At 43.8% G+C, this 27,531-nt stretch overlaps 2 protein-coding genes across 4 annotated transcripts in view; one reads left to right on the top strand and one right to left on the bottom strand.

Annotated features, from left to right (window-relative positions):
* Positions 1–7,531, bottom strand: part of LOC122551677 (centrosomal protein of 70 kDa-like) — a 62,615-nt gene extending 55,084 nt beyond the window's left edge. Inside the window, 1 exon segment of the mRNA XM_087988572.1 lies at positions 7,255–7,531. The gene's annotated coding sequence lies outside the window, so the exon portion shown is untranslated.
* A 2,057-nt stretch (positions 7,532–9,588) lies between these two features.
* Positions 9,589–27,531, top strand: part of faima (Fas apoptotic inhibitory molecule a) — a 31,028-nt gene continuing 13,085 nt past the window's right edge. For 2 of the 3 annotated variants that reach the window (XM_043693979.2, XM_043693983.2), the window contains exon 1: positions 12,667–12,790. In XM_043693979.2, the coding sequence (XP_043549914.1) occupies positions 12,754–12,790 (37 nt within the window). In that variant the 5' untranslated portion in view covers positions 12,667–12,753. Of the gene's footprint in view, positions 9,842–12,666; positions 12,791–27,531 lie in introns of those variants that run through there. The other variant, XM_043693981.2, reaches the window with a different exon arrangement.

Below are 27,531 nucleotides of genomic sequence, written 5' to 3'. Positions count from 1 at the left end.
AACTCCAATGAATACAATCCCAGGATCCTCAGCCGTTCCTCATATGTTAGACCTACCATTCCAGGGATCATCCGTGTGAATCTCCGCTGGACACGCTCCAGTGCCAGTATGTCCTTCCTGAGGTGTGGGGACCAAAACTGGACACAGTACTCCAAATGGGGCCTAACCAGAGCTTTATAAAGTCTCAGTAGCACAACAGTGCTTTTATATTCCAACCCTCTTGAGATAATTGACAACATTGCATTCGCTTTCTTAATCACGGACTCAACCTGCATGTTTACCTTTAGAGAATCCTCAACTAGCACTCCCAGATCCCTCTGTACTTTGGCTTTACGAATTTTCTCACCGTTTAGAAAGTAGTCCATGCTTGTATTCTTTTTTCCAAAGTGCATGACCTCGCATTTGCTCACATTGAATTCCATCAGCCATTTCCTGAACCACTCCTCCAAACTGTCTAAATCCTTCTGCAGCCTCCCCACTTCCTCAGTACTACCTGCCTGTCCACCTAACTTTGTATCATCGGCAAACTTCGCTAGAATGCCCCCAGTCCCTTCATCCAGATCATGAATATATAATGCGAACGGTTGCGGCCCCAACACTGAACCCTGCGGGACACTGCTTGGCACCGGCTGCCATTCCGAAAAATAACCTTTTATCCCAACTCTCTGCTTCAGGAAATGGCTGATGGAATTCAATGTGAGCAAATGCTTCCTGTCAGACAGCCAATCCTCTATCCATACCAGTAGCTCACCTCGAACACCATGGGCCCTCACCTTACTCAGCAGCCTCCCATGTGGCACCTTATCAAAGACCTTTTGGAAGTCTAGGTAGATAACATCCACTGGGTTTCCCTACTTGTCACCTCTTCAAAGAACTCCAACAGGTTTGTCAGGCACGACCTCCCCTTACTAAATCCATGTTGACTTGTTCTAATCCGACCCTGCTCTTCCAAGAAATTAGATACCTCATCCTTAATTATGGATTCTAGAATTTTACCAACAACCGAGGTTAGGCTAATTGGCCTATAATTTTCCATCTTTTGCCTTGATCCTTTCTTGAACAAGGGGGTTACAACAGCGATCTTCCAATCATCCGGGACTTTCCCTGACTCCAGCCACCTCCTTCCAGCCACCGCGCAGAATGGGTGTGAGACCAGGTTGCAGTTCCCCCAGTGGCCACTGGTGTCGCACAATCCTCTTGCTACAGGCATGCTGTGGCCCTGGAGCCAATTTCTCTCGCTTGGTAAGTTCTTTTATTTAATACGGAGCTATTATGTTACAACAGAGGATCTTGGTTCAAATGGAGTATCATACTTCAACTGATACAATGTAAGATGGAGCAGGAGACTTTTACATCCTCCAGTCTCAGGTTTTGATGTTGTCACAGATTACCCAAGCATTGGGACTTTGAAATCTTGTTCAGTTAATCCAAATTTCGGTTAACCGAGGTACAGGACAAACTGGCAGACAACTAGCAATCCACATCCATGAACATCAACAAGCCTTTAAATGCCACAACCAGCTGCCCCAGTAGCCACACACACAGATGACAAGAAACACAAATTCAACTAGGAGAACAAAATGATCATAGGACAAGCCAAATAGAGAACAGCCAGAGAATTTCTAGAAGCATGGCACTCATCGACAGACTCCATTAATAAGCACAGACCCAATATACCGGCCATTACAATGAACAACCAGGAGCGGTAACCGGAAGCAGCCGGAACGGAACAAAATAAATTCCAAAAGACAACTAGGACTGCCATAGTGTTAAAGGTTTAGATGGAGAGGAATTTCTTAAGTGCGTACAAGACAATTTTCTGATTCAGTACGTGGATGTACCTACTAGAGAAGGTGCAAAACATGACCTACTCTTGGGAAATAAGGCAGGGCAGGTGACTGAGGTGTCAGTGGGGGAGCACTTTGGGGCCAGTGATCATATTTCTATTCGTTTTAAAATAGTGATGAAAAGGATAGACCAGATCTAAAAGTTGAAGTTCTAAATTGGAGAAAGGCCAATTTTGACGGTATTAGGCAAGAACTTTCAAAAGCTGATTGGAGGCAGATGTTCGCAGGTAAAGGGACGGCTGGAAAATGGAACGCCTTCAGAAATGAGATAACAAGAATCCAGAGAAAGTATAATCCTGTCAGGGTGAAAGGAAAGGCTGGTAGGTATAAGGAATGCTGGATGACTAAAGAAATTGAGGGTTTGGTTAAGAAAAAGAAGGAAGCATATGTCAGGTATAGACTGGATAGATTGAGTGAATCCTTAGAAGAGTATAAAGAAAGTAGGAGTATACTTAAGAGGGAAATCAGGAGGGCAAAACGGGGACATGAGATAGCTTTGGCAAATAGAATTAAGGAGAATCCAAAGGGGTTTTACAAACATATTAAGGACAAAAGGGTAACTAGGGAGAGAATAGGGCCCTTCAAAGATCAGCAAGGCGGCCTTTGTGTGGAGCCACAGAAAATGGGGGAGATACTAAATTAATATTTTGCATCAGTATTTACTGTGGAAAAGGATATGGAAGAAATAGACTGTAGGGAAATAGATGGTGATATCTTGCAAAATTTCCTGATTACAGAGGAGGAAGTGCTGGATGTCTTGAAAGGTGGATAAATCCCCAGGACCTGATCAGGTGTACCTGAGAACTCTGTGGGATGCTAGAGAAGTGATTGCTGGGCCTCTTGCTGAGATATTTTATCATTGATAGTCATAGGTGAGGTGCCGGAGGACTGGAGGTTGGCAAATGTGGTGCCACTGTTTAAGAAGGGTGGTAAGGACAAGCCAGGGAACTATAGACCAGTGAGCCTGACCTCGGTGGTGGGCATGTGGTTGAAGGGAATCCTGAGGGACAGGATGTACATGTATTTGGAAAGGCAAGGACTGATTCAGGATAGTCAACATGACTTTGTGCGTGGGAAATCATGTCTCACAAACTTGATTGAGTTTTTTGATGAAGTAACAAAGAAGATTGATGAGGGCAGAGCAGTAGATGTGATCTACATGGACTTCAGTAAGGTGTTGACAAGGTTCCCAATGGGAGACTGATTAGCAAGGTTAGATCTCATGGAATACAGGAAGAACTAGCCATTTGGATACAGAACTGGCTCAAAGATAGAAGACCGAGGGTGGTGGTGGAGGGTTGTTTTTCAGACTGGAGGCCTGTGACCAGTGGAATGCCACAAGGATCGGTGCTGGGTCCTCTATTTTTTGTCATTTACATTCATGATTTGGATGCGAGCATAAGAGGTACAGTTAGTAAGTTTGCAGATGACACCAAAATTGGAGGTGTGGTGGACAGCGAAGAGGGTTACCTCAGATTACAACAGGATCGTGACCAGATGGGCCAATGGGCTGAGAAGTGACAGATGGAGTTTAATTCAGATAAATGTGAGGTGCTACATTTTGGGAAAGCAAATCTTAGCAGGACTCATACACTTAATGGTAAGGTCCTAGGGAATGTTGCTGAACAAAGAGACCTTGGAGTGCAGGTTCATAGCTTCTTGAAAGTGGAGTCGCAGGTAGATAGGATAGTGAAGAAGGCATTTGGTATGCTTTCCTTTTATTGGTCAGAGTATTGAGTACAGGAGTTGGGAGGTCATGTTGCGGCTGTACAGGACATTGGTTAGGCCACTGTTGGAATATTGCGTGCAATTCTGGTCTCCTTCCTATCGGAAAGATGTTGTGAAACTTGAAAGGGTTCAGAAAAGATTTACAAGGATGTTGCCAGGATTGGAGGATCTGAGCTACAGGGAGAGGCTGAACAGGCTGGGGCTGTTTTCCCTGGAGCGTCGGAGTCTGAGGGGTGACCTTATAGAGGTTTACAAAATTATGAGGGGCATGGATAGGGTAAATAGGCAACGTCTTTTCCCTGGGTTTGGGGAGTCCAGAACTAGAGGGCATAGGTTTAGGGTGAGAGAGGAAAAATATAAAAGAGACCTAAGGGGCAACTGTTTCACACAGAGGAGGGTACGTGTATGGAATGACCTGCCAGAGGATGGTGGAATCTGTACAATTGCAACATTTAAGAGGCATTTGGATGGGTATATGAATAGGAAGGGTTTGGAGGGATATGGGCCAGGTGCTGGCAGGTGGGACTAGATTGGGTTGGGATATCTGGTCGGCATGGACGGGTTGGACCGAAGGGTCTGTTTCCATGCTGTACATCTCTATGACTCTAAGACACAGCAACGCTTCACAGGAAACTTCAAAGCTCTGCAAATGTCACCTAGAGAGGGAATGAAATATCTGTAAATCAAGTTCCCAGCTCGGCGAACACATCCACAACCACAGCAACCATGAAACATTGGGTCAATAACTGTCGCTCAAGTATCACATCAAACCACTACCAGCAAATTTGGAATGACCATAAGGATCCTAATCAACCTCTACAGATGCTCCATTGAAAGCAAACTGTCCGGATGCAACTGCTCTGACTTGGACCATAAGAAACTACAGAAGGTTGTCCACACTGCCTAGATCATCACAGAAGCCAACCTCCTAACCAAGGACTCCATTTATACAGTTTGTTTCCGCAGAAAGGCTGCCAAAGACCCATTGCACTCCAGTAATAATCTCCTACCATCTCTTCCATCAGGCAGGGCATAGAGAAGCTTACACACACACACACACAGAGCAGGTTTAGGAACAGCTTCTTTCATGCCATTATTAGACGATAAATGGATTCTCTCACCTCAAGTGATGCTGATCTTGCTGATCATACAACACCAAGTTATAGTCCGAGTTATATTTGGAAGCACTAGCTTTCGGAGTGCCGCTCCTTCATCAGGTGGTTGTGGAGGTTAAGATCATGCTCACTTAATTTATAGGAAAAGGAGTCCAGTGTTATGAAGATGTGATACAGTAAACAATCAGAGATTAAAACTTTCAGCTTTTATAATGGGATATACTGGATTCTGTTCTTTGAGAAGTCAATCCCAGAACTTCTTTCAAATTACATTCTCAAGATAGCTCAGCTTTTTAAACAATAGGTGTGAAGTCTGTCTGTGTCCCAATGCTATGTCAGACTTGCAGACCCTCTGTATAGCTTTACAGAGTTTTACATGGATTCATGCAGTTTTTGAGTAAAATAAAATATAATTCTGCAAAATCAAATTCATCCAATAAGCTTATATGTGCAGGCATGCAAGAGCAACAGATTGAGTGTGCATGTGGGTTTGCGTGCGCATGTGTGTAAGCTTGGTTAAGTGTGCGTGCATGATGGGGTATGTGAGAAGGTGCACTGTCAGTGTGAGAGCAGGGGGCTGTACGTGTGTGTATAAGAGCGAGAGCTTGTGTATGAGGGAGGGTCTGCATGGGTATGAGTATATGTGCGCACGCACGCTATGGTACACATCCTTAAACGTGGAGACACCTCCCACCACATATGCGGCAAGTACTCATGTGACCCGGCCAATGTGGTCTATCTCATACGTTGCAGGCATGGTATATTGGTGAGACTGAGCAGATACTACGACAATGGATGAATGGACACCACACAACAATCACCAGCCAGGAACGTTTCCTCCCAGTCTGGGAACACTACAGCAGTCCAGGACATTTGGCCTCAGACCTTCGGGTGACTATCCTCCAAGGTGGACCTCAGGACAAGCAACAATGCAGAGTGGAGTCAGTAGGGTCTGCAGATACTGAAGATCAGAGTTGAGAGTGAGCTGCTGGAAAAGCACAGCAGGTCAGACAGCATCCGAGAAGCAAGAAAATTGATTCTTCGGGCCGGAGCCCTTCATCAGGAATGTGTCAATCCCAGAACTTCTTTTAAATTACATTCTCAAGATAGTTCAGCTTTTTAAACAATAGGTGTGATTGACACACATTCCTGGTGAAGGACTCTGATTTCCAGCATCTGCAGTCCTCACTTTTGCCACTCTCAACAACGTGAGTGGCTGAGCAGAAGCAAAGTTTGGTATCCATAGGAATGGCCTCATCTGGGACCTTGGGTTCATGCAACACTACAGGTGACTTCACTGCATGACATACACACTCCTACATACACTCACACCCATGCAGACCTTCCCTCATACACAAGCTCTCTCTCATATATACACACACACCAACACACGCACCCTCTCACACATACCCTATCACACTCTCTCACACACACACACACTCTTAACCAAGCTTACACACACAAATAATACACACATACATTTGTCGCTCCTACATGCATACACATATTAGCTTATGGGGTGAATTTGTTTTTGCAGAATTATATTTTGTTTTGTTCAAAAAATGCATGCATCCATGTAAAACTCTACAAAACTATACAGAGGGTCTGCCACAGCATTGGGACACAAATAGATTTCACACCTATTGTTTAAAAAAACTGAGCTATCTTGAGAACGTAATTTAAAAGAAGTTCTGGGATTGTCATATCAAAGAACAGAAACCAGCATATCCCATTATAAAAGATGAAAGTTTTAATCTAAAATTGTTTACTGTATCACATCTCCATGACACTGGACTCCTTTGGCTATAAATTCTGTGAGGAGAAAGTGAGGTCTGCAGATGCTGGAGATCAGAGCTGAAAATGTGTTGCTGGAAAAGCGCAGCAGGTCAGGCAGCATCCAGGGAACAGGAGAATCGACGAAGCCTGAAGAAGGGCTTATGCCCGAAACGTCGATTCTCCTGTTCCCTGGATGCTGCCTGACCTGCTGTGCTTTTCCAGCAACACATTTTCAGCTATAAATTCTGTGAGCATAACCTCCACAACCACCTGATGAAGGAGCAGTGCTCCGAAAACTAGTGCTTCGAAATAAACCTGTTGGGACTATAACCTGATGTTGCGTGATGTTTAACTCTTTTTAAAACAGCCTTTGATCTGAACTTCCCTACTTACTATGGTCTGCCTGTACTGCTCGGAAACAAAGCTTTTCACTTCGGTATACATGACAATAAATCAACCAAATAACTGTAAATGGTTGCAAACAGAAGACAGCTGGCGTTTAAAGTAACGTATTTTGGTCAATGACACCGTTTAATAAACACCAAATCCCCGGCTTACTGTGCCTATCGTTTCAACGCTGAAAGAGCGCCTCGCTCTGGAACCAGAGACTTTCCTTCCCCCTGTCAGCCCTCCCAGCTGATCAACAGAGGGAAGGGAGACCTACCACAAGGAAATGGGGGAGGATTACAGTCACTCCAAATTATCCACACCGAATACAATAAAAGGTTTTCTATAATTTTCCAGTGTTACCTCATACAAAATTGAAAGGCTTCAAAAAACGTACGTACCCGCTGCTTAGTCTCTCTAACGTTGCCAAGAATTCAATTATCTATTTCCACTTCTCCCTTTCCCTCAAAAGTGACAGGCTCCCATTGCTAGAGGTAAAAACAATGACTGCAGATGTTGGAAACCATATTCTGGATTAGTGGTGCTGGAAGAGCACAGCAGTTCAGGCAGCATCCAAGGAGCTTCGAAATCGACATTTCGGGCAAAAGCCCTTCATCAGGAATAAAGGCAGAGAACCTGAAGCGTGGAGAGATAAGCTAGAGGAGGGTGGGGGTGGGGAAAAAGTAGCATAGAGTACAATAGGTGAGTGGGGGAGGGGATGAAGGTGATAGGTCAGGGAGGAGAGGGTGGAGTAGATAGGTGGAAAAGGAGATAGGTAGGTAGGACAAGTCCGGACAAGTCATGGGGACACTGCTGAGCTGGAAGTTTGGAACTAGGGTGAGGTGGGGGAAGGGGAAATGAGGAAACTGTTGAAGTCCACATTGATGCCCTGGGGTTGAAGTGTTCCAAGGCAGAAGATGAGGCATTCTTCCTCCAGGCGTCTGGTGGTGAGGGAGCGGCGGTGAAGGAGGCCCAGTACCTCCATGTCCTCAGTAGAGTGGGAGGGGAAGTTGAAATATTGGGCCACAGGGTGGTGTGGTTGATTGGTGCGGGTGTCCCGGATATGTTGTCTAAAGCGCTCTGCTAGGAGGCGCCCAGTTTCCCCAATGTAGAAGAGACCGCATCGGGAGCAACGGACACAATAAATAATATTAGTGGATGTGCAGGTAAAACGTTGATGGATGTGGAAGGCTCCTTTAGGGCCTTGTATAGAGGTGAGGGAGGAGGTGTGGACGCAGGTTTTACAGTTCCTGCGGTGGCAGGGGAAGGTGCCAGGATGGGAGGGTGGGTTGTAGGGGGGCGTGGACCTGACCAGGTAGTCACGGAGGGAACGGTCTTTGCGGAAGGCGGAAAGGGGTGGGGAGGGAAATATATCCCTGGTGGTGGGGTATTTTTGGAGGTGGCAGAAATGTCAGCAGATGATTTGGTTTATGCGGAGGTTGGTAGGGTGGAAGGTGAGCACCAGGGACGTTCTGTCCTTGTTACCGTTGGAGGGGTGGGGTCTGAGGGCGGAGGTGCGGGATGTGGACGAGATGCGTTGGAGGGCATTTTAACCACGTGGGAAGGGAAATTGCGGTCTCTAAAGAAGGAGGCCATCTGGTGTGTTCTGTGGTGGAATTGGTCCTCCTGGGAGCAGATACGGCGAAGGCAGAGGAATTGGGAATACGGGATGGCATTTTTGCAAGAGGTAGGGTGGGAAGAGGTGTAATCCAGGTAGCTGTGGGAGTCGGTGGGTTTGTAAATAATGTCAGTGTCAAGTTGGTCGTCATTAATGGAGATGGAGAGGTCCAGGAAGGAGAGGGAGGTGTCAGAGATGGTCCAGGTAAATTTAAGGTCAGGGTGGAATGTGTTGGTGAAGTTGATGAATTGCTCAACCTCCTCGCGGGAGCACGAGCCAATGCAGTCATCAACGTAGCAGAGGAAGAGGTGGGGAGTGATGCCGGTGTAATTACGGAAGATCAACTGCTCTACGTAGCCAACAAAGAGACAGGCATAGCTGGGGCCCATACGTGTGCCCATGGCTACCCCTTTGGTCTGGAGGAAGTGGGAGAATTCGAAGGAGAAATTGTTAAGGGTGAGGACCAGTTCGGCCAAACGAATGAGAGTGTCGGTGGAAGGGTACTGTTGGGGACGTCTGGAGGGGAGAAAACGGAGGGCTTGGAGGCCCTGGTCATGGCGGATGGAGGTGTAGAGGGATTGGATATCCATAGTGAAGATGAGGCATTGGGGGCCGGGGAAACGGAAGTCTTGGAGGAGGTGGAGGCAGTGGGTGGTGTCTCGAACGTATGTGGGGAGTTCCTGGACTAAGGGGGATAGGACAGTGTCGAGGTAGGTAGAGATGAGTTCAGTGGGGCAGGAGCATGCTGAGACAATGGGTCGGCCAGGGTGGTCAGGCTTGTGGATCTTGGGAAGGAGGTAGAACCGGGCAGTGCGGAGATCCTGGACTATGAGGTTGGAAGCTGTGGGTGGGATATCTCCTGAGGTGATGCCAGCCAGCCAGCCCGCCCACCACCACCACCGGGAACGTCAACACGCAACGCCGGCAAGGTGGCCACGCCCACGAATACGGATCAACCACTCAGATTTCGGAGAGGTAGCCAATCGGATTATGGCCAATCGGCCAATCAAATCGTATACAGCGAACCAATCGGATTGCAGAGGATTAACCAATCGGTTCGCTGGGGTTTGCCACGTGGGAGCGGACGAGGCGGAGTGGAGTGTTTTCGCGAGATCTGGGCTTACTTTTGCGGGGGTGGTGTTGATGAGGTGTGTGTGGGAAGGTAGGGAAAGATGAGTATTTTGTACTCACGGTTATCCTGACGGCCGTGCCTCCTTGCTGGAGGTCTCAAATGCAGATCAGGCGGCGATCCGGGTTTTTTTCTTGGATATCTATGTGAAGAACACGGCCGCTGTTGCGAGGAGGGTTGCGGCTGCAAGTTGCCATAGTTACCGGTCGATGTTGGCCAGACGTGGAGGAGCTCGGAGCTGGTAAATAACAGATGGCCTTTAAATTCTCCTCTAGAACCATTGTGACTCCTGCTCACTCTTAGGTTAATTTTTACCTTCATTTCAGAGTTAGTTATTTACTCCCCTATCTCTGTCATTGCTGTTGTAAAGTGGGATTCGTGTAGATTGAGTTGATTTTTAACGATATAGAACAGATGGGCCGAAGAGCCTCTTTTATCCTGCGTGATTCTATAATTCCGAGGAAAATAGTGATTTTCAGAACGGATCACACATGACTGTCTCCTAACACTTTACTGAAATAACAAAGCACTTTTTTCCATGAATTTGTTCAAGGCATTTATAGCAAATGTATTCAATCAGTATTTAAAAAGGATGAGGGGAAGCCTTTTTTGTGTGGAATGAGTTACAATATTTAAGAGACTTTTGGATAGGTAGATGAATAGGAAAGGTTTGGAGGGATGTGGGCCAAATGCAGGCAGGTGTGACTAGTTTAGTTTGGGAACATGGCATGGACTAGTTGAACCAAAGGGTCTGTTTCCATGCTGTTTGACTCTAAATCTGTAGATTTCTTCACTTCAGAAGACTGTATAACTGTGTCATCAAGTATATTCAAGGCTGAGATGGACAGTTCGTTTAATCAGGAAGGGAATCCAGCATAATGGAGAAAAGATTAGAAAGTAGAGTTAAGGATTACCAGATCAGACATGGTATCATTTGAATAATGGAGCAGATTTAATAGACTGAATAACCTACTTCTGCACTCAAACTCATGGTCTTATGGCCATAGATTGACAGTTGTATTGGAATACATTTCTGTTGCTGCTAATGCCCCACAGTGCCTCATGGATGCCCAGTCTTGAGTTGCTAGATCTGTTTGGACCTGTTCGATCTATCCCATTTCACATGGTGATTGTGCTACACCAAACAATGTAGGATTTTTCAGTTTGAAATGGAACTTTGTCTTCACAGGAGACCACTGTGCAGTGGTCACTCATACTGGTACCATCACAAACAGATATATTTATAGCAGTTAACTTGGGAGTGTAAGGTTAAGGATGTTTTTCCCTCCTGGTTCCCTCAGCACCTACAGCAGATCCAGCCATGTCCTTGAGGACTTGGCCAGCTTGGCCTCATCTTCCGGCTAGGAACTCTCCAACCACAAGGGATGAACTCGGATTTCACCAGTTTCCTCATTTCCCTCCCCCGACCCTGTCTCAGTCAAATCCATCAAATTCAGCACCGCCTTCCTAACCTGAGATCTTCTTCCCGACCTCTCCGCCCCCACCCCAGTCTGACCTATCACCCTCACCTTGACCTCTTTCCACCTATCACATTTCCGACGCCCCCTCCCCCAAGTCCCTCCTCCCTACCTTTTATCTTAGCCTGCTGGACAAACTTTCCCCATTCCTGAAGAAGGGCTTATGCCCGAAACGTCGATTCTCCTGTTCCCTGGATGCTGCCTGACCTGCTGCGCTTTTCCAGCAACACACTTCCAGCTTTGGTCAATAGTAATACTGCTGAGCCATTCTTGGTGCGCATTGAAGTCCCAAACCCAGAGAACATTTTTCACTATACCCAGCCTTGATGCTTCCTGCAAGTGGTTTTCCATATAAAGGTGTACTGATTCATCTGCTTCGAAGGAGGCAGGGGAGACCATAGTTGGTAATCAGCAGAAAGTTTTGTTGCTCCTGTTTGATCTGTAACCATCAGACTCCACTGTGCCATTACCACTGCTGTATCTTTCCTGCTAGTGGGAAAGGCCATACCTAGAGTGGAGATGTTCTTTGAAGTGTGTGAAGTATGGTTGTGTCAGGCTGTTGTTTTAGTAATCTGTAAAATCCTCTCCCAGTTTTGGCACAAACCTCCAGGTGTTAGTAAGTAGGCTACAGAGCTGCATTTACCATTGTCATTCAGGTACTTTACTCAACTTCAGGTGGTCCAACTAGTTTTGTTTTCTAGCAGTTGATACAACTGAAGTTGTAATTGATTCAAATGCATGGCTTGATAAGCCATTTAGAAAGGTAGTCAACCACATTGTTATAGGTCTGAACTCTTACAGAGGCTAGTGAGTTTTGAGAAGATTTGTAGCTCAGGTTGAGGATCTGGATGTAGGTTTGTTCGCTGAGCTGGAAGGTTCATTTTCAGATGTTTCATCACCATACTTGTAGCATCTTCACGGACGAAGCTGGTCTCACGGAGGCTAGTTTCCTTCTCTAGACATTTGTCAATAATTTTTAGAACAATGACTTTGAGGTCCCAGAAATTCAAATTCCACCATCTGCTGTAGTGAGATTTAAGCCCGGGTCCCTAGATTTTACCTGGATCTCTGGTTTACTCATGTAAGGATAATGCCACGAGGCCTTTGACTCCCACGTAATGCTTATCCAGTGCATTTTGGCACGTGTATGATGAATTCATGGTGCAACTATGACATTGACACAGCATGGTGCTGTCAACAACATTTCCAACCCTTGCCTGACGACTGCTGACAATCATGCCAAACTGTTTGACTTTGTCAGCACTGAAAGGCAAGGCAAAACAGAAATACAGAAGCCTGTTAGTTTGGATTAGGGAGAAAAGCGCAGAAAGGAAAAACAAGATGAGGCAAAGTAGAGATGCTCTGAGTATTCAAGTGGGCTGAAAATGAGTGCTGAAAGCACATGAGGATCTCTTAAATCCACCCTAGTCCAATTCAGAAGCTGAATACCTGGCCCTGTGCACAACGTGTCTTGCCACAGCATTGTAATGAGAGATGCCAGTGCACTACCTAAGTACAATATTGAATTACAGAATCCACTGTAAGGATGAGTGAGACGCCATGATGGTGCAGTGAGGCTGGTGCGTGTCAAATTTCAAGGTCTGTGGACATGAGGTGCGTGTTGACTCTGACCATGGAATGTTCCCTGAGATGTTGGTAGCAGTCTCTAAGATGAATGTTCAGAGGAGTAAACAGTGAGCTGGAGTCACCAGGTAACCATTTGATTTTCATGTTGGAAATTCTTGATGTCTAATTTCTGTCTAGCTGGTGACTTTAAAACTGCATAATTAGTGTGGCAAAATGACGTAGTATGAGTATTAATCCATGCACATAGGCCTCTCTCCACTTGCTCGCAAGAATCTTATCTTGCCATTGAAAACTTGGTTAGAAAATGAAAACTTTTGCCATTGAGATTGAGAAGGTCTTCATCAGACAGCTTCCCCAATTTTCGCAATTTTTTTGCCATGATCCACAATGTCCAGGGCTGGGAGGAATTTGTCCACTGTGTCAAAGAGTTATTTCCTTGAAAGCTTTGGAATAATTCATCACAGTCTTATACCATAAAGCTACAGTCTATCCAAGCATTGGTCATGAGAATAACAATGGTTTGAATATTTCTGCAAAATTAAATTGTATAATAAATGACAGGACCTTTAGGAGCATTGACATACAGGGATTTGGCGTTACAGGTCCACAGATCCCTGAACGTAGCTACACCAATGAACAAGGTAGTCGAAAGCACTCTTGCTTTCATTGGCCAAGAATGAGAATAAGAGTTGGCAAGTTATGTTACAGCTGAACAAAACATTAATTAGAACACATTTAGAGTATTGCATGCAATTGTGGTTGCCACATTACCACGTTAGCAACCTTTAAAGCATATCTTAATAGACAAGTGAACAAGAGGTGAACAGAGGGATAAAAACTGCATACGGGCAATAAGTAGTGGGGTCTAAATAAGGACTAGGAATTAGCACAGGCTTGCTGGGATGAAGAGCCTGTTCCTGTGCTGTATTGTATTGTATATTATATTGTAAAACCAGGAGAGAATGAGAGATTTCTTATCTACATACTGACTTGTATTTTACAGTGTAAACTACTGTTAGTGGCTAGTTTTAAAAGTGTTCAGTGAAAGAAAGGTATAATAATTCCACTACTACTCGAGCAGGTATTTTATTATCTATTTATCTGTATGTGGAATGCATGGAACTATGACTTGTTCAGCTCATTAGGATGAATAAATTATATGAATGAAGTTATTTCATGTTTTATCTCAATAAAATTGTAATAAATACAACCTGATTTAAAAGGAAATGTTCCTCTGTCAATAGTCTGTTGTGAAAACAATAAATTTTGGACTATATATTTTAGTGATCCATTGTAAGGAGTTATTATTTTGCAGAAAATAGTAATAGTGCTACAATTTAATTTTTTTCATCAGATGCACTCTGCTTACCATATGTTTACCAAATTATTTAGTGTAAGGTTACCACTCTTAACCAGCTAACACATTTAATGGACGTTTTTGCAAGCAGTATGCTACAAAAGTACATTAAACCTGCCAACAGGGTTACCACCACAGAAATCTGCTTTCAGCATTGATTATAATGGAAAATTATTTACACTGTTTGTCAGTACAGCAAATGAAATGTGAATGTCATTAAAGTGTTATAATCCTTTACCAACTGTTAAGTACACTGGGCTAACAGTATAGTCATTTTTAGCTCCTGTCTTGTTTAATCTACGAGCATTCACAGCACTATCTATATAATCTTGTGTGTCAGCTATGACTGACTTGGCAGCACTAATACCTCTGAAACAGAAGATTCTAGATTTTTAAATTCCACTCCACTAAGTTTATCCATAAATCTAAGTAGAAAGAGGTTCCTAAAATCCAGTGTGAAACTAGTAGAATTTGATGAAAATGCGCTCATTCTCTCCTGCGTTACTGAATGTACAGGTAATTTAAAAGTATTTGTTTGGGGATTCAAGATGGCATCGACCCAGTAGCTTGCTGAGCTGTGCCCAGGACCCAGACAAAGTGGGGTACCCACCCTCCTCTCACATTTTAAATAGCTAAAAATAGCTTTTTCCCAGTTCCTACAGCCATTTTGCACCAAATTTTATCAGTTCGCAACAGGCAGGGACCCCCCCGCCCACCCCTGCAGCAACAGATGCAGCCGCCCCGAGGGACTCCCCGAACACCAAATCGGGACTTTGGAAGAACAGATTGACATCCTCCAGAATCGAGCTTGTTGGAAAAATATTCAGTTGCTGAGTCTTCCTGAGCAGGAGGAAGAAGGCCAGCCTGTGGATATTTTTGGAGCAATGACTCCCACAACTGCTGAAGATGGAGTCGGGGCTGGGCCGTGTGCGGGTTGAGCAGGCCCACCTGGTTATTGTTTGTTGGCCCGGGTCGGAATAGCACCCCCGCTCGGTCTAGTGCGATTCCAGCACTACAGGGATAAGCAAATGCTGCTGGAGGCCTCTGGAGCTTTGGGGAGGGATCCCCAAGCTATGGTATATAAAGGATCCAAAATAATGCTATTCCAGGACTTCTCCCCAGTCATGGTACGTAAGCGGAAGGTGATGGACAAGGTAAAGAAGCGTTTGAAGGATTTAAATATTCAGTACTCCTTGAGATAGCCAGCAACGCTTCGCCTCAGTCACGTATAACTCCGGTTGACCAGAAAAAGCAAAAGAATTTTTGGATGCTCTTAAATAGACTGAAGGACTTGAATTATATGGATGATTATTTTTCTTCTTTACCTCCTTTTTTTCTCCACCTTCTCCCTTTTCTTATCTTTTAACTTATTTTTCTTGTCTTTTAACTTATTTTATAATTTGCTTGGTTTACCTGGTTGTTCCAAGGTGTGTTTTTGAATTTTTTTGAGTTTTCCAAGAATGCCTAGGGTAATAATATGGAAGGGATGGGCTGGATGCCCACTTTTAATTTCGTTGTTATAAGACATTGGTATTCGTTTTATTTTGCGATGTCTGCGGCAAGTTCATAGCTCCAGCTGGAAGGAGTTATGGTGGGATTACTGGATAGTAGGAGTTGTAAAGGGGAAAGTCCCCTCAGTTATATTTTATGTTATTTTTTTTGGGAGTAATTTTTAGTGGTTTTGTAAAGGTTGTTTCTTAAAACTTACGTGAATTGTTTATGGTTTTTATTCAATGTCTGTTGTGTGGGGTTCTTCCACCTGGGGCGTCTCGGACTTCCTTGAGCGATCATGGCCAATCATTTGTTTAAGTGGTGCACTTGGAATATTAAAGGGAGCCACTCGCCAATAAAAAGGAAAAAGATATTATCAAGTCTTAAAAAAGAGAGGGTTGATGTAGCCCTTTTACAGGAGACACACCTAACTGATAAGGAGCACTTGAAGCTGCAGCAGGGAGGATTTGGTCAGGTGTTGTTTTCATCCTTCAACTCAAAGTAGGGGAGTGGCCATTCTTATTTGGAAAAATCTTCCATTCCAAGCCAGATAAAAGATGAGTCTGGACGGTTTGTAATACTTACAGCTCTAATATATGGAGAGGAGTACGGGATTTTGAATGTATACTGCCCCCCAGCACATCCTTTTAAGTTCATAACAGATGCATTTGCAGGCTGATGGCCCTTGGGGTACATCACATAATTATAGGGGGAGATTTTAATTGTATTATTGATCCCGAGGTAGACCGGACACCTAGGAGCTCTGCAAGTATGTCTCTGAGATCTAGGCAGCTGATTGGACTGAATAGGGATCTGGGACTGGTTGATGTGTAGAGGTGTTTTCACCCTGAGGGTAGAGATTTCACTTTTTACTCGAACCCACACAAGTGCCACACCAGAATCGGTATTTTTTGTACCCTCTACCTTTCTGAATTCGATACTGTCCTGTAAAATAAGGAATATAGCTATTTCTGACCACGCTGCAATCTATATGGAGGTCAAGGTTAGCGGTGATAAGATAGACTCCCGACATTGGTGTATGGACCCTTTCCTACTGAAGGACAATAAGTTCATAGAATATTTCTTGCAGGAGTTTAACACAGGGACATTAGCATAGATACGGCCAGCAACCCATCGGTGATGTGGGAGACTGCTAAGGCATATGCGCGCGGCTTAATTATTTCATAATCTGCGACCCAGAAAAGACAAAAGGAAGAACAACAGCATCTGCTTGAGGCTCGCCTGAAAGCAGCTGAGTCAGCATATGCTAATAGGCCATCCATAATTAAATTGCAGCGGATTACAGCCCTCTGGGCTACCTTGAATGCAACTCTTACTCAGACACCAAAGAGGGAGATACTATTTGCGAAGCAGAGATTATTCAGGGATGGCAATACGCCAGGCAGGTATCTAGCATACCTTGCCAGAAAGAAGAAAGCTCCCCAGTCCATTACATCCATTAGAGATAGTGCTGGTATTTTGACTTGTGACCCTAAAAAGATCAAGTCAGCTTTTAGAAAGTTTTATTTTGAGCTGCACCAATTGGAGGGCTATGTGAATAGAGCAAAGACGATGGAGTCTTTTTTTTTAAGAATCTGGATCTTTCAGGCATAACTTCGGAGCAGATGTCCTCTTTGAATGCCCTCCTGACAATTCAGGAGGTGCAGGAGGCGTTGAGGCAGCTCCAGAGTGGCAAAGCACCCGGGCCAGATGGATTTCGGGCTGAGTTTTATAAAGAGTTTGTAGACGAGTTGGCCGGACCACTTATAGACATGTACAACTACTCATTTAGTCAGGGTTGTCTCCTGCCCTCCCTGAGAGAAGCAAATATCTCTCTTATCCTCAAGAAAGGGAAAGCCCCACACGATTGTACCTCATTAGTTAGTCACAGAAATTTGAGGGTGCGTACATGAGGATCAGTGGTCGGCACAACATCATGCTGTACTGTTCTATGTTCTATGTACAGTCCTTATTGAATGTGGACTTAAAACTTCTCTCGAAAGTGTTGGCAATAAAACTGGAGAAGATTTTGCCATTTATTATAAAAGAGGATCAAATGGGATTTATTAAGAGTCTCAGATCTACTAATAATATCAGAAGAGTGTTAAACATGGTACAAGCCTGCCAGCAAAAAGCAATACCGGGATTGTTTGTCTCCCTAGATGCAGAGAAAGTATTCGATCGGGTAGAATGGCCATACCTTTTTTATACTGTGGAGCGGTTTGGTATTGGAGAGGTTTTGACTAAATGGGTCACAGTTTTATATAATGACCTGAAAGCAGCGGTGATTACTAATGGCATTAGATCGGATAGTTTTAGTGTGGACAGAGGTTGCAGTCAAGGATGCCCTCTTTTGCCACTACTATTTACACTAGTGATCGAACTGCTGGCGGACGCGATCCGAACTGACCCCAGTATAACGACCGCGGAGGTAAGATCAGGCAAGCATAAAATTACTCTTTATACGGATGATGTTCTTGTTTTCCTAAATGATCCAGTGGCATCTGTGCCCTGATTAATTCAAGTGGTTAATTTATTTGGTGTATTTTCGCGGAATCAGAGGCCATGCCGGTAGGGGGTCTTACCAGCATATCTAACTTTGTGGATGGATCCCATTTCCACTTTCGGTGGTCAATGGGAGGTTTCCTCTATTTAGGTATTTTTATTACCCCGATATTTGGTCAGCAATATAAAGCTAATTGTATTCATTTATTAGAGAAAATAAGACAGGACCTCCACCGTTGGGAAGATCTCCCGATATTGGGGTGGCTCAGTAGTTAGCACTGTTGCTTCACAGCACCAATGTCCCAGGTTCAATTCCAGCCTCAGGCGACTGTGCAAACTCCACACAGACATTCTCCCCATATCTGTGCGGGTTTCCTCCGGGTGCTCCAGTTTCCTCCCACAGTCCAAAGATGTGCAGGGCAGGTGAATTGGCCATGCTAAAATTGCCAATAGTGTTAGGTGCATTAGTCAGAAGGAAATGGGTCTGGGTGGGTTACTCTTCGGAGGGTCGGTGTGGACCTGTTGGGCAGAAGGGCCTGTTTCCACACTGTAGGGGATCTAATCCAATCCTGGTTTGAAGAATAGCCTTGGTTAAGATGAGTATCCTCCCACGCTTATTATACCCCATGAGAATGCTTCCCGTGATGTTGCGCAAGCTTTATGGTTGGCTTGGTTCCTTTGGAATCATAGACGGCCCCTTATTAAATAAGATAAATTACAGCTCCCACAAGTAAGGGAAGGTCTGGATTTTAGAAAGTACCAACTGAGCTCTCTGTTATCATATGTGACTGACTGTTGAAATTCTAAATTGGAGAAAGGCCAATTTTGATGGTATTAGGCAAGAACTTTTGAAAGCTGATTGGAGGCAGACGTTCGCAAGTAAAGGGACGGCTGAAAAATGGGAAGCCTTCAGAAATGAGATAACAAGAATCCAGAGAAAGTATATTCCTGTCAGGGTGAAAGGGAATGCTGGATGACTAAAGAAATTGAGGGTTTGGTTAAGAAAAAGAAGGAAGCATATGTCAGGTATAGACAGGATAGATCGAGTGAATCCTTAGAAGAATATAAAGGAACTAGGAGTATACTTAAGAGGGAAATCAGGAGGGCAAAACGGGGACATGAGATAGCATTGGCAAATAGAATTAAGGAGAATCCAAAGGGTTTTTACAAATATATTAAGGACAAAAGCGTGAATAGGGAGAGAATAGGGACCTTCAAAGATCAGCAAGGCGGCCTTTGTGTGGAGCTGCAGAAAATGGAGATACTAAATGAATATTTTGCATTAGTATTTACTGTGGAAAAGGATATGGAAGATATAGTCTGTAGGGAAATAGATGGTGACATCATGCAAAATGTCCAGATTACAGAGGAGGAAGTGCTGGATGCCTTGAAATGGTTAAAAGTGGATAAATCCCCAGGACCTGATCAGGTGTACCTGAGAACTCTGTGGGAAGCTAGAGAAGTGATTGCTGGGTCTCTTGCTGAGATATTTGTATCATCGATAGTCACAGGTGAGGTGCCAGAAGACTGGAGGTTGGCAAACACGGTGCCACTGTTTTTAAGAAGGGCAGTAAAGACAAGCCAGGGAACTATAGACCGGTGAGCCTGACCTCAGTGGTGGGCAAGTTGGAGGGAATCCTGAGGGACAGAATGTACATGTACTTGGAAAGGCAAGGACTGATTCGGGATAGTCAGCATGGCTTTGTGCGTGGGAAATCATGTCTCACAAACTTGATAGCGTTTTTTGAAGAAGTAACAAAGAAGATTGATGAGGGCAGAGCAGTAGATGTGATTTTATATGGACTTCACTAAAGCTTTCGACAAGGTTTCCCATGAGAGACTGATTAGCAAGGATGGATCTCATGGATTATAGGGAGAACTAGCCATTTGGATACAGAAGGCTTTGGCTCAAAGGTAGAAGACAGAGGGTGGTGGTAGAGGGTTGTGACCAGTGGAGTGCCACAAGGATCGGTGCTGGGCCCTCTACTTTTTGTCATTTACATTCATGATTTGGATGCGAGCATAAGAGGTACAGTTAGTAAGTTTGCAGATGACACCAAAATTGGAGGTGTGGTGGACAGCGAAGAGGGTTACCTCCGATTACAACAGGATCTTGACCAGATGGGCCAATGGACTGAGAAGTGACAGATGGAGTTTAATTCACATAAATGTGAGGTGCTACATTTTGGGAAAGCAAATCTTAGCAGGACTTATACACTTAATGGTAAGGTCCTAGGGTGTGTTGCTGAATAAAGAGACCTTGATGCGCAGGTTCATAGCTCCTTGAAAGTGGAGTTGCAGGTAGATAGGATAGTGAAGAAGGCATTTGGTATGCTATCCTTTATTGGTCAGAGTATTAAGTACAGGAGTTGGGAGGTCATGTTGCAGCTGTACAGGACATTGGTTAGGCCACTGTTGGAATATTGCGTGCAATTCTGGTCTCCTTCCTATCGGAAAGATGTTGTGAAACTTGAAAGGGTTCAGAAAAGATTTACAAGGATGTTGCCAGGGTTGGAGGATCTGAGCTACAGGGAGAGGCTGAACAGACTGGGGCTGTTTTCCCTGGACCGTCTGAGGCTGAGGGCTGACCTTATAGAGGTTTACAAAATTATGAGGGGCATAGATAGGATAAATAGACAAAGTCTTTCTTTTTCCCTGGGGTCGGGGAGTCCAGAACTAGAGGGCATAGGTTTAGGGTGAGAGGGGAAAGATATAAAAGAGACCTGCGAGGCAATGTTTTCACGCGGAGGTGGTACATGTATGGAATGAGCTGCCAGAGGGTGTGGTGGAGGCTGGTACAATTGCAACATTTTAGAGGCATTTGGATGGATATATGAATACGAAGGGTTTGGAGGGATATGGACCGGGTGCTGGCAGGTGGGACTAGATTGGGTTGGGATATCTGGTCGGCATGGACGGGTTGGACCGCAGGGTCTGTTTCCATCTGTATGATTCTATGACTGTGTTCCAAGAAATCCAATCAATTTGGCTAAATATTGAGCCGTCCCAATCAAAATGCCCCCTCATCAATCTATTGTTTATGGATAAGATGAGAACTGTCACAGATCATTGTAAAAGCCCAATTCTCCTAAATATGATCCTCCAAGTTTTGATTGTATGACAGGGTGAGGGTAATTCACAAAAACCTCCCCCCCCCCACCTCCCTTGGTGGGAATGCAATGATTTCAGCCAGGACTGACTGATGCTGGATTTAAAATTTCGGAGTCCAGAGGAAGCTCCTGTTTGGGACATTGATTTGATGGGGAGGTCATGATGTCCTTTAAAAAGTTTGGGTTGCCTAGCAAGGATCTCTTTTGATATTTTCAAATACGAAATTTTATACAAAAAAAAAAGAAGACATTGATGACTAATCCTTACAAATTGGATATGGAAAGAAGAGTGCTTCGGCTGATGGGCGCACCCTCGGTCAGTACTCTCTATCACTCGCTAGGTAATAATGTATCGAAGGACATGGAACGGCTATATAAAACCTGGACTCAAGAATTAGAGATGGAAATTCCCTTAGAAATGTGGGAGGACTTTTGGGAAAATGCCAGGAAGATCTCTCTGTAATAGGACTCAAGCTATTCAATTGAAGATATTTCATAGGGCTTATATAGCACCAGAGCGACTTGCAAGGTTTAAGGCAGGAGCATCCTCAATGTGTCTTAAATGTAAAATAGAGGTTGGTACTCTCACTCATTGTTTGTGGACTTGTCATACGATTCATAGATACTGAGATAGTGTAGCGAATGCCTTGGCAAAGATATTGGGAACAGAGTTTGGGTTAGACCCGTTGTCTCTCCTTTTGGGCTGTTCAAATCTTCCCTCTCTAGATGGATATGGGAAGAAATTATTTTCTATCCTCTCCTTTTGTGCAAGGAAAATCATACTAACAAGCTGGATATCCAAACGTCCTCCTGGAATTTCGAACTGGCATAGGATAGTTATGGAATATACCCCTCTAGTCGTCCTTACAAATATGGGTGCTCCAAATAAATGGAATTTATAGAATGTGGCGGCTCTTCCTGAACTATATCAATGCAGATGTATCAGCTATGCTATCTCGGGCTTTTGTTTATCCATGAGGACTATGTCTGTCAGTTCGGGGCCCCTGGAAGGAAGAATCCCATATAAGTACAGATTTTGTTATGACTTGACATAATTTTACTTTGAATGTGTATTTATTTATTTACATTTTCCCTTTTTTTGTTAGTTATTTACTACACTATAGGTTTTTTTGCTAATATTTAGAGATTTTCTTTTTATATCTTATTTTGTGTTTTGGTAGTCTGTAGAGTAGATTAGTAGTTAGCATTTTTATATACTGATATTGTTACTATACTGTAAAGAGATTACACTATTTTGTATTAGTTTTGTAATTTTGTAACAAACCTAAAAACTTTCTTTCTTTAAAAATAGTTATGTTAAAAAAGTATTTTTTTAGAGTATTCCAAGAAGATTTGTTGCTCAGGTTGTGGATGAGATTGACTTGCTTGCTGAGCTGGTAACTTTGTTCGCAGACGTTTTGTCACCATTCTGGGTAACATCATCAGTGCACCTCTGGTGAAATGTTGGCATTCTGTCCCGCTTGCTGTTTATTTGTCGTTCTGCTGGGTTTGTTGGTGTAAATTCTGATTTTGTTGTTGGTCCTGTTTTGTAGTGGTTGGAATATCTGGTCCAAATCTACGTGTTTGTTAATGGAGTTCTGGGTTGAGTGTAAGGCTTCAAGGAATTCCCATGTATGTCTCTGTTTGGCTTGTTCTCGGTAGGATACGTTGTCCCAGTCGGTGTCTTTTATTCTCTGTGTGAAGTGATACATGTGATAGCTGGTGATGTCTCTTGGTGGCCAGTTGGTATTTGTGTATCCTGGTCACTAATTTCCTTCCTGTTTGCTCTATTTGGAGATTTCGGCAGTCTTTACACGGTATTTTGTGTATAACATTGGTCTTGTTGGTTGTGAGGATAGGATCCTTTATAAGGTGTTAGTAGTAGTCATAGTATGGTCGTATGTGCGCTATCCTGATACACAGGGGTTGGAGTAGTCTGGTGGTCACTTTTGATATGTCCTTAATGTATGGCAGTGTGGCCAGTGTATCCAGGTGTGTTGTGTCTTCCTGTTGTGGTCTGTCATGCAGGTATCATTGGTTTTTTTGGACTTCACCAGTTTCCACATTTCCTCTCCCCCATCTTACCCCAGTTCCAAACTGCCAGCTCAGCACCATCCTCATGACCTGTCCTACAAGCCAATCTTCCTTCCCACCTATCTGCTCCACCCTCTTCTCCAACCTATCACCTTCATCCCCAGCTCCATCCACCTATTGCACTCTTAGCTACCTTCTCCCCAGCCCCACCACCCTCCCATTTATCTCTCCACCCTGGAGGCTCCCTGCCTCATTCCTGATGGATGGTTTTGTCTGAAACGTCGATTTTCCTGCTTCTCAGATGCTATGCTTTTCCAGCACCACTCTAATCTAGACTCTGATCTCCAGCATCTGCAGTCCTCGCTTCCGCCTACATTTTTTATTGCCACCTGTTGTTTTTGAAGATGTTGGGTAGGTGTTCTGCTTTACACAGGTCTGGGGTTCTGCAGTGTGTTATGGCTCACTTGAACAATGTTCTGATGCAACTGCATTTGTGGGTGTTGGGATGGTTGCTGTTGTAGTTGAATACTTGGTTTGTATGGGTGGCCATCCTGTATACGCTGGTCTGGAGCTCCCCATTGGCCTTGCATTCACTCAACATCCAGGAATGGGAGTAGGTTGTTGTTTTCTTCTTTCTTGGTCAATGCTATGCTGGTAACGACGCTGTTTATGAGTTGATGGGCCTTCATCTAGCTATGAGCATTTAATAATGATCTGATACTACAACAGCATCACAGTTACATTAAGAAATCTACACAAGACAGGAGAAATTAACAAGACTGATCTCCAAAACATGAAGCCAGAGGGATCCAACATACCCCACTTCTGTGGACTTCCCAAAGTGTATTTGGGCACTGCCTCAGACTCATAGTTTCACTCCCAGGAACATTTACATAAAGACTAGCTAAAGAACTGCATCAAAGACTGAAACACCTAGTGAACAACTTAATCCATTCAATTCTCTCTGCCCAAGCATTCCTCAACATCATCAAGGACACCAAAATAGAAGAGGACGAGATTATGGTCTCCCTTGATGAAACAGCACTGTTCACCTCCATAGATGTTCCCCAAGCCAAGGAAACAATAGCCTTGCTACTCGAAGGACCAGGAATGCAGGCAAGCCACAACATCAACACCATCGGCAAAGACAGCATCTTCAAACTACTAGATCTTTGCCTCACAATGCATTTTAAGTGCAACAGCCAGATATACAAGCAAATCAACCAAATCACACCCTTGCGATCACCAATATCAGGATTAATAGCAGAAGTGGTCCTAGAAGACTTAAGTGGACAGCACAGCCCACTATCCAGTCAAAACTGTGGATCCGTTATGTAGATGACACCTTTGTCATTACCAAAAGCTCACAGCTCGATGAAACCCATGAACTCAAACAACATCCTTACCAACATAACATTCACCAAGGAAGAAGAAAACAACAACCTACTTCCATTCCTGGACGTTATAAGTGAATGCAAGGTCAATGGGGAGCTCCAGACCAGCGGGTACAGGGCGGCCACCCACACAAGCTATGTACTCAACTACAACAGCAACCATTCCAACACTCAAGTGTAACCACATCAGAACATTGTTCAACCAAGCCACAACACACTGCAGAATCCTGGAACTGCGTAAAGCAGAAGAAGAACATCTAAACAATGTCTTCAGAAACAATGGGGACCAAAAAGCATAGTCCAACAATTCCTACACAACACACCTGGATGCACTGACGATACTGCCATACATTACAAACCTGTCAGAAATTACCACCAGACTATTCCGACCCCTGGGTAACCCACAAACCTACTATTACACTATGACAACTGCTAACAAGTGTAAAGGATCCTATACCCACAACCAACCAACATTATCAACAAAATATCATGTAAAGATTGCCAAAAACAAGACACAAGGCAAACAGGAAGGAAATTAGCCACCAGGGTACACAAACACCAACTAGCCACCAGAAGACATGACCAGCTATCACATGTATCACTTCACAAAGACAGTAAAGGACACCAATTCGACTGGGACAACATATCCATACTAGGACAAGCCAAACAGACAGGCATGAGAATTCCTGGAAGCCTAGCCCTCAACCCGGAACTCCATTAACAAACATGAAGATTTGGACCCAATATACCAATGACTAAGAAACAGAACCAACAACAAAACCGAAAATGACACTGCCAACCCCAGCAGAACCAGACACACAAATAGCTAGCAGGACAGAACACCAGCACTTCACCAGAGGCACACCGATGATGTTACCTAGCATGGTGATGAAACGTCTACAAACAAACTTAACAGCTCAGCGAGCAAGTCAACAACCTAAAAGTGTTTATAACATTTAATAGTATACTCATTTAAGTTGTTACGAACAAATTACAAAATCATCTCAAGACAAACAATGACCACATTATTATTTGATTTGATTTATTTTAGTCGCATGTGCCTTAAGTAATGGAAAGTTTTTTTTGTTTTGTGAGCAGTACAGGCAGATCGTACCAAACAAGGACATACAAATTGTAGTGCTGCACGGAAGGTACACAAAACAACTTTAACATTAATGAGGTCAGCATTATTTGAAGCTAGAGAGGTCTATTTAAGAGTCTATTGACAGCAGGGAAGAAGCTATTCTTGAATCTTTTGGTGTGTCTTCAAGCTTCTGGTATCTTCTGCCTGATGGAAGAGGTTGGAAAAGAGCATTACTGGAGCAGGAGGGATCTTTGATGATGATGGCCTTTCTGCAGCAATGTGAGGTATAAATGGAGCCCATGGATAGGATGTTGGCTTCCATGATCTGGGCTGTGCACACAACTTTCTGTTGTTTCTTCCTGTCCTAGACAAAGTATTTGTTATGCCATGCTGTTATGCATCCAGATAGAATGCTTTCATTGGTGCATCTGCAATAGTTAGTGAGGGTCCTCATGGACGTGCCGAATTTCCGAAGCTCCCTGAGGAAGAAGAATCGTTGTGCTTTCTTGATCACATCTACATGGGATGTCCAGGACAGATTGGTTATCGTCATTCCTAGGAATTTGACGCTTTCGATACACTCCGCCTCAGCCTGTTGATGTAGCTGGGGGCATATCCTCCTTTGTTCCTGAAGTCAACTATCGATTCTTTTGTTTTGCTGACATTGAGAGAGAGAGAGATTGTTATTGTTGCATCAAGACACCAAGCACTCTATCGTCCTTTATTCTGACTCGTTGTTGTTTGATATCTGGCCTATCACGGCATTGTTATCAACAAACTTATACATGGCATTGTTATGCAATTTGGCTAAACAGTCTTGGGTGTGCAGGGAGTACATTAGGGGGCTGAGAACACATCCTTGTGGGGCGCCAGTGTTGAAGGTTATCGAGGAGGAGGTGCTGTTGTATAGCTTCACTGATTGCAGTCTGTGGGTCAGGAAGCTGAAGATCTTTGCAGAGGGCAAAGCAAAGACCTAGGTCTCGGAGTTTTGAGAACACTCTGGAGCAGATTATGGTATTGAAGGCAGAGCTCTAGTTGATGAGTAGGAACCTGACGAAAGTGTCCTTGTTATTCAAATGTTCCAGGGATGAAAGTAGGGCTAGGGAAATGGTGTCTGCTATGCACCTGTTTCACCATTAGGCAAATTGCAGGGGAATCAAGGCAAGCTGGGAGACTAGAGTTGATGTGAGCCTTGACTAACCTTTTAAAGCACTTTATGATGATGGAGGTCAGAGCCATCGAATGGTAGTCATTGAGGTATGTTGGTAAAAACAAGGACTGCAGATGCTGGAAACCAGAGTCTAGATCAGAGTGGTGCTGGAAAAGCACAGCAGGTCAGGCAACATCCGAAAAGCAAGAAAATCAATGTTTCGGGCAAAAGCCCTTCATCAGGAATGTATGTTGCATGTGTTTTCTTTGGTACTGGAATGGATGGACTATTACCATTACATTCCAGTTCTAGTAATATAACTCCTGCTGATTTCTATGTGAGAATTTATTACAGGTAGTTACTGACTCTATTATCAGCTAACAAAAACAATTAATAATTAATAAAAATGTTGCCATTTTACATTATTTGCAATGGTGTTATAAATATTTCTGATATATTAAAGTAGAACAGGATTTCATGAAATGATTTGAACATGTAAAGTCTACAATGACAGTACTGCAAATGTATCATTTAATACTGTAATTTTGCTTAGTTATTAAACAAAATTAAAATGGAAAATTTAAATTTAGAAGTTTATTTTGTTAAATCATGAGAATAATGCTAGATGGTTGAACATTGTCAAGAGGTTTTACTGCAAAAATATGTCCTATTCATTTTGCATGCCTGTCTTGTATTTATTATGTATAGGAATATTGATCCATATTGCAGTTTTCCATCATC

This window comes from Chiloscyllium plagiosum, unplaced genomic scaffold (genome assembly GCF_037043375.1).
Source record: "Chiloscyllium plagiosum isolate Xiang-an unplaced genomic scaffold, Cpla_swu_hap1 HiC_scaffold_7, whole genome shotgun sequence".
Classification (NCBI taxonomy): domain Eukaryota; kingdom Metazoa; phylum Chordata; class Chondrichthyes; order Orectolobiformes; family Hemiscylliidae; genus Chiloscyllium; species Chiloscyllium plagiosum.
The sequence above is the reverse complement of the archived record's forward strand: the minus strand, read 5'-3'. Positions and strand labels throughout refer to the sequence as shown.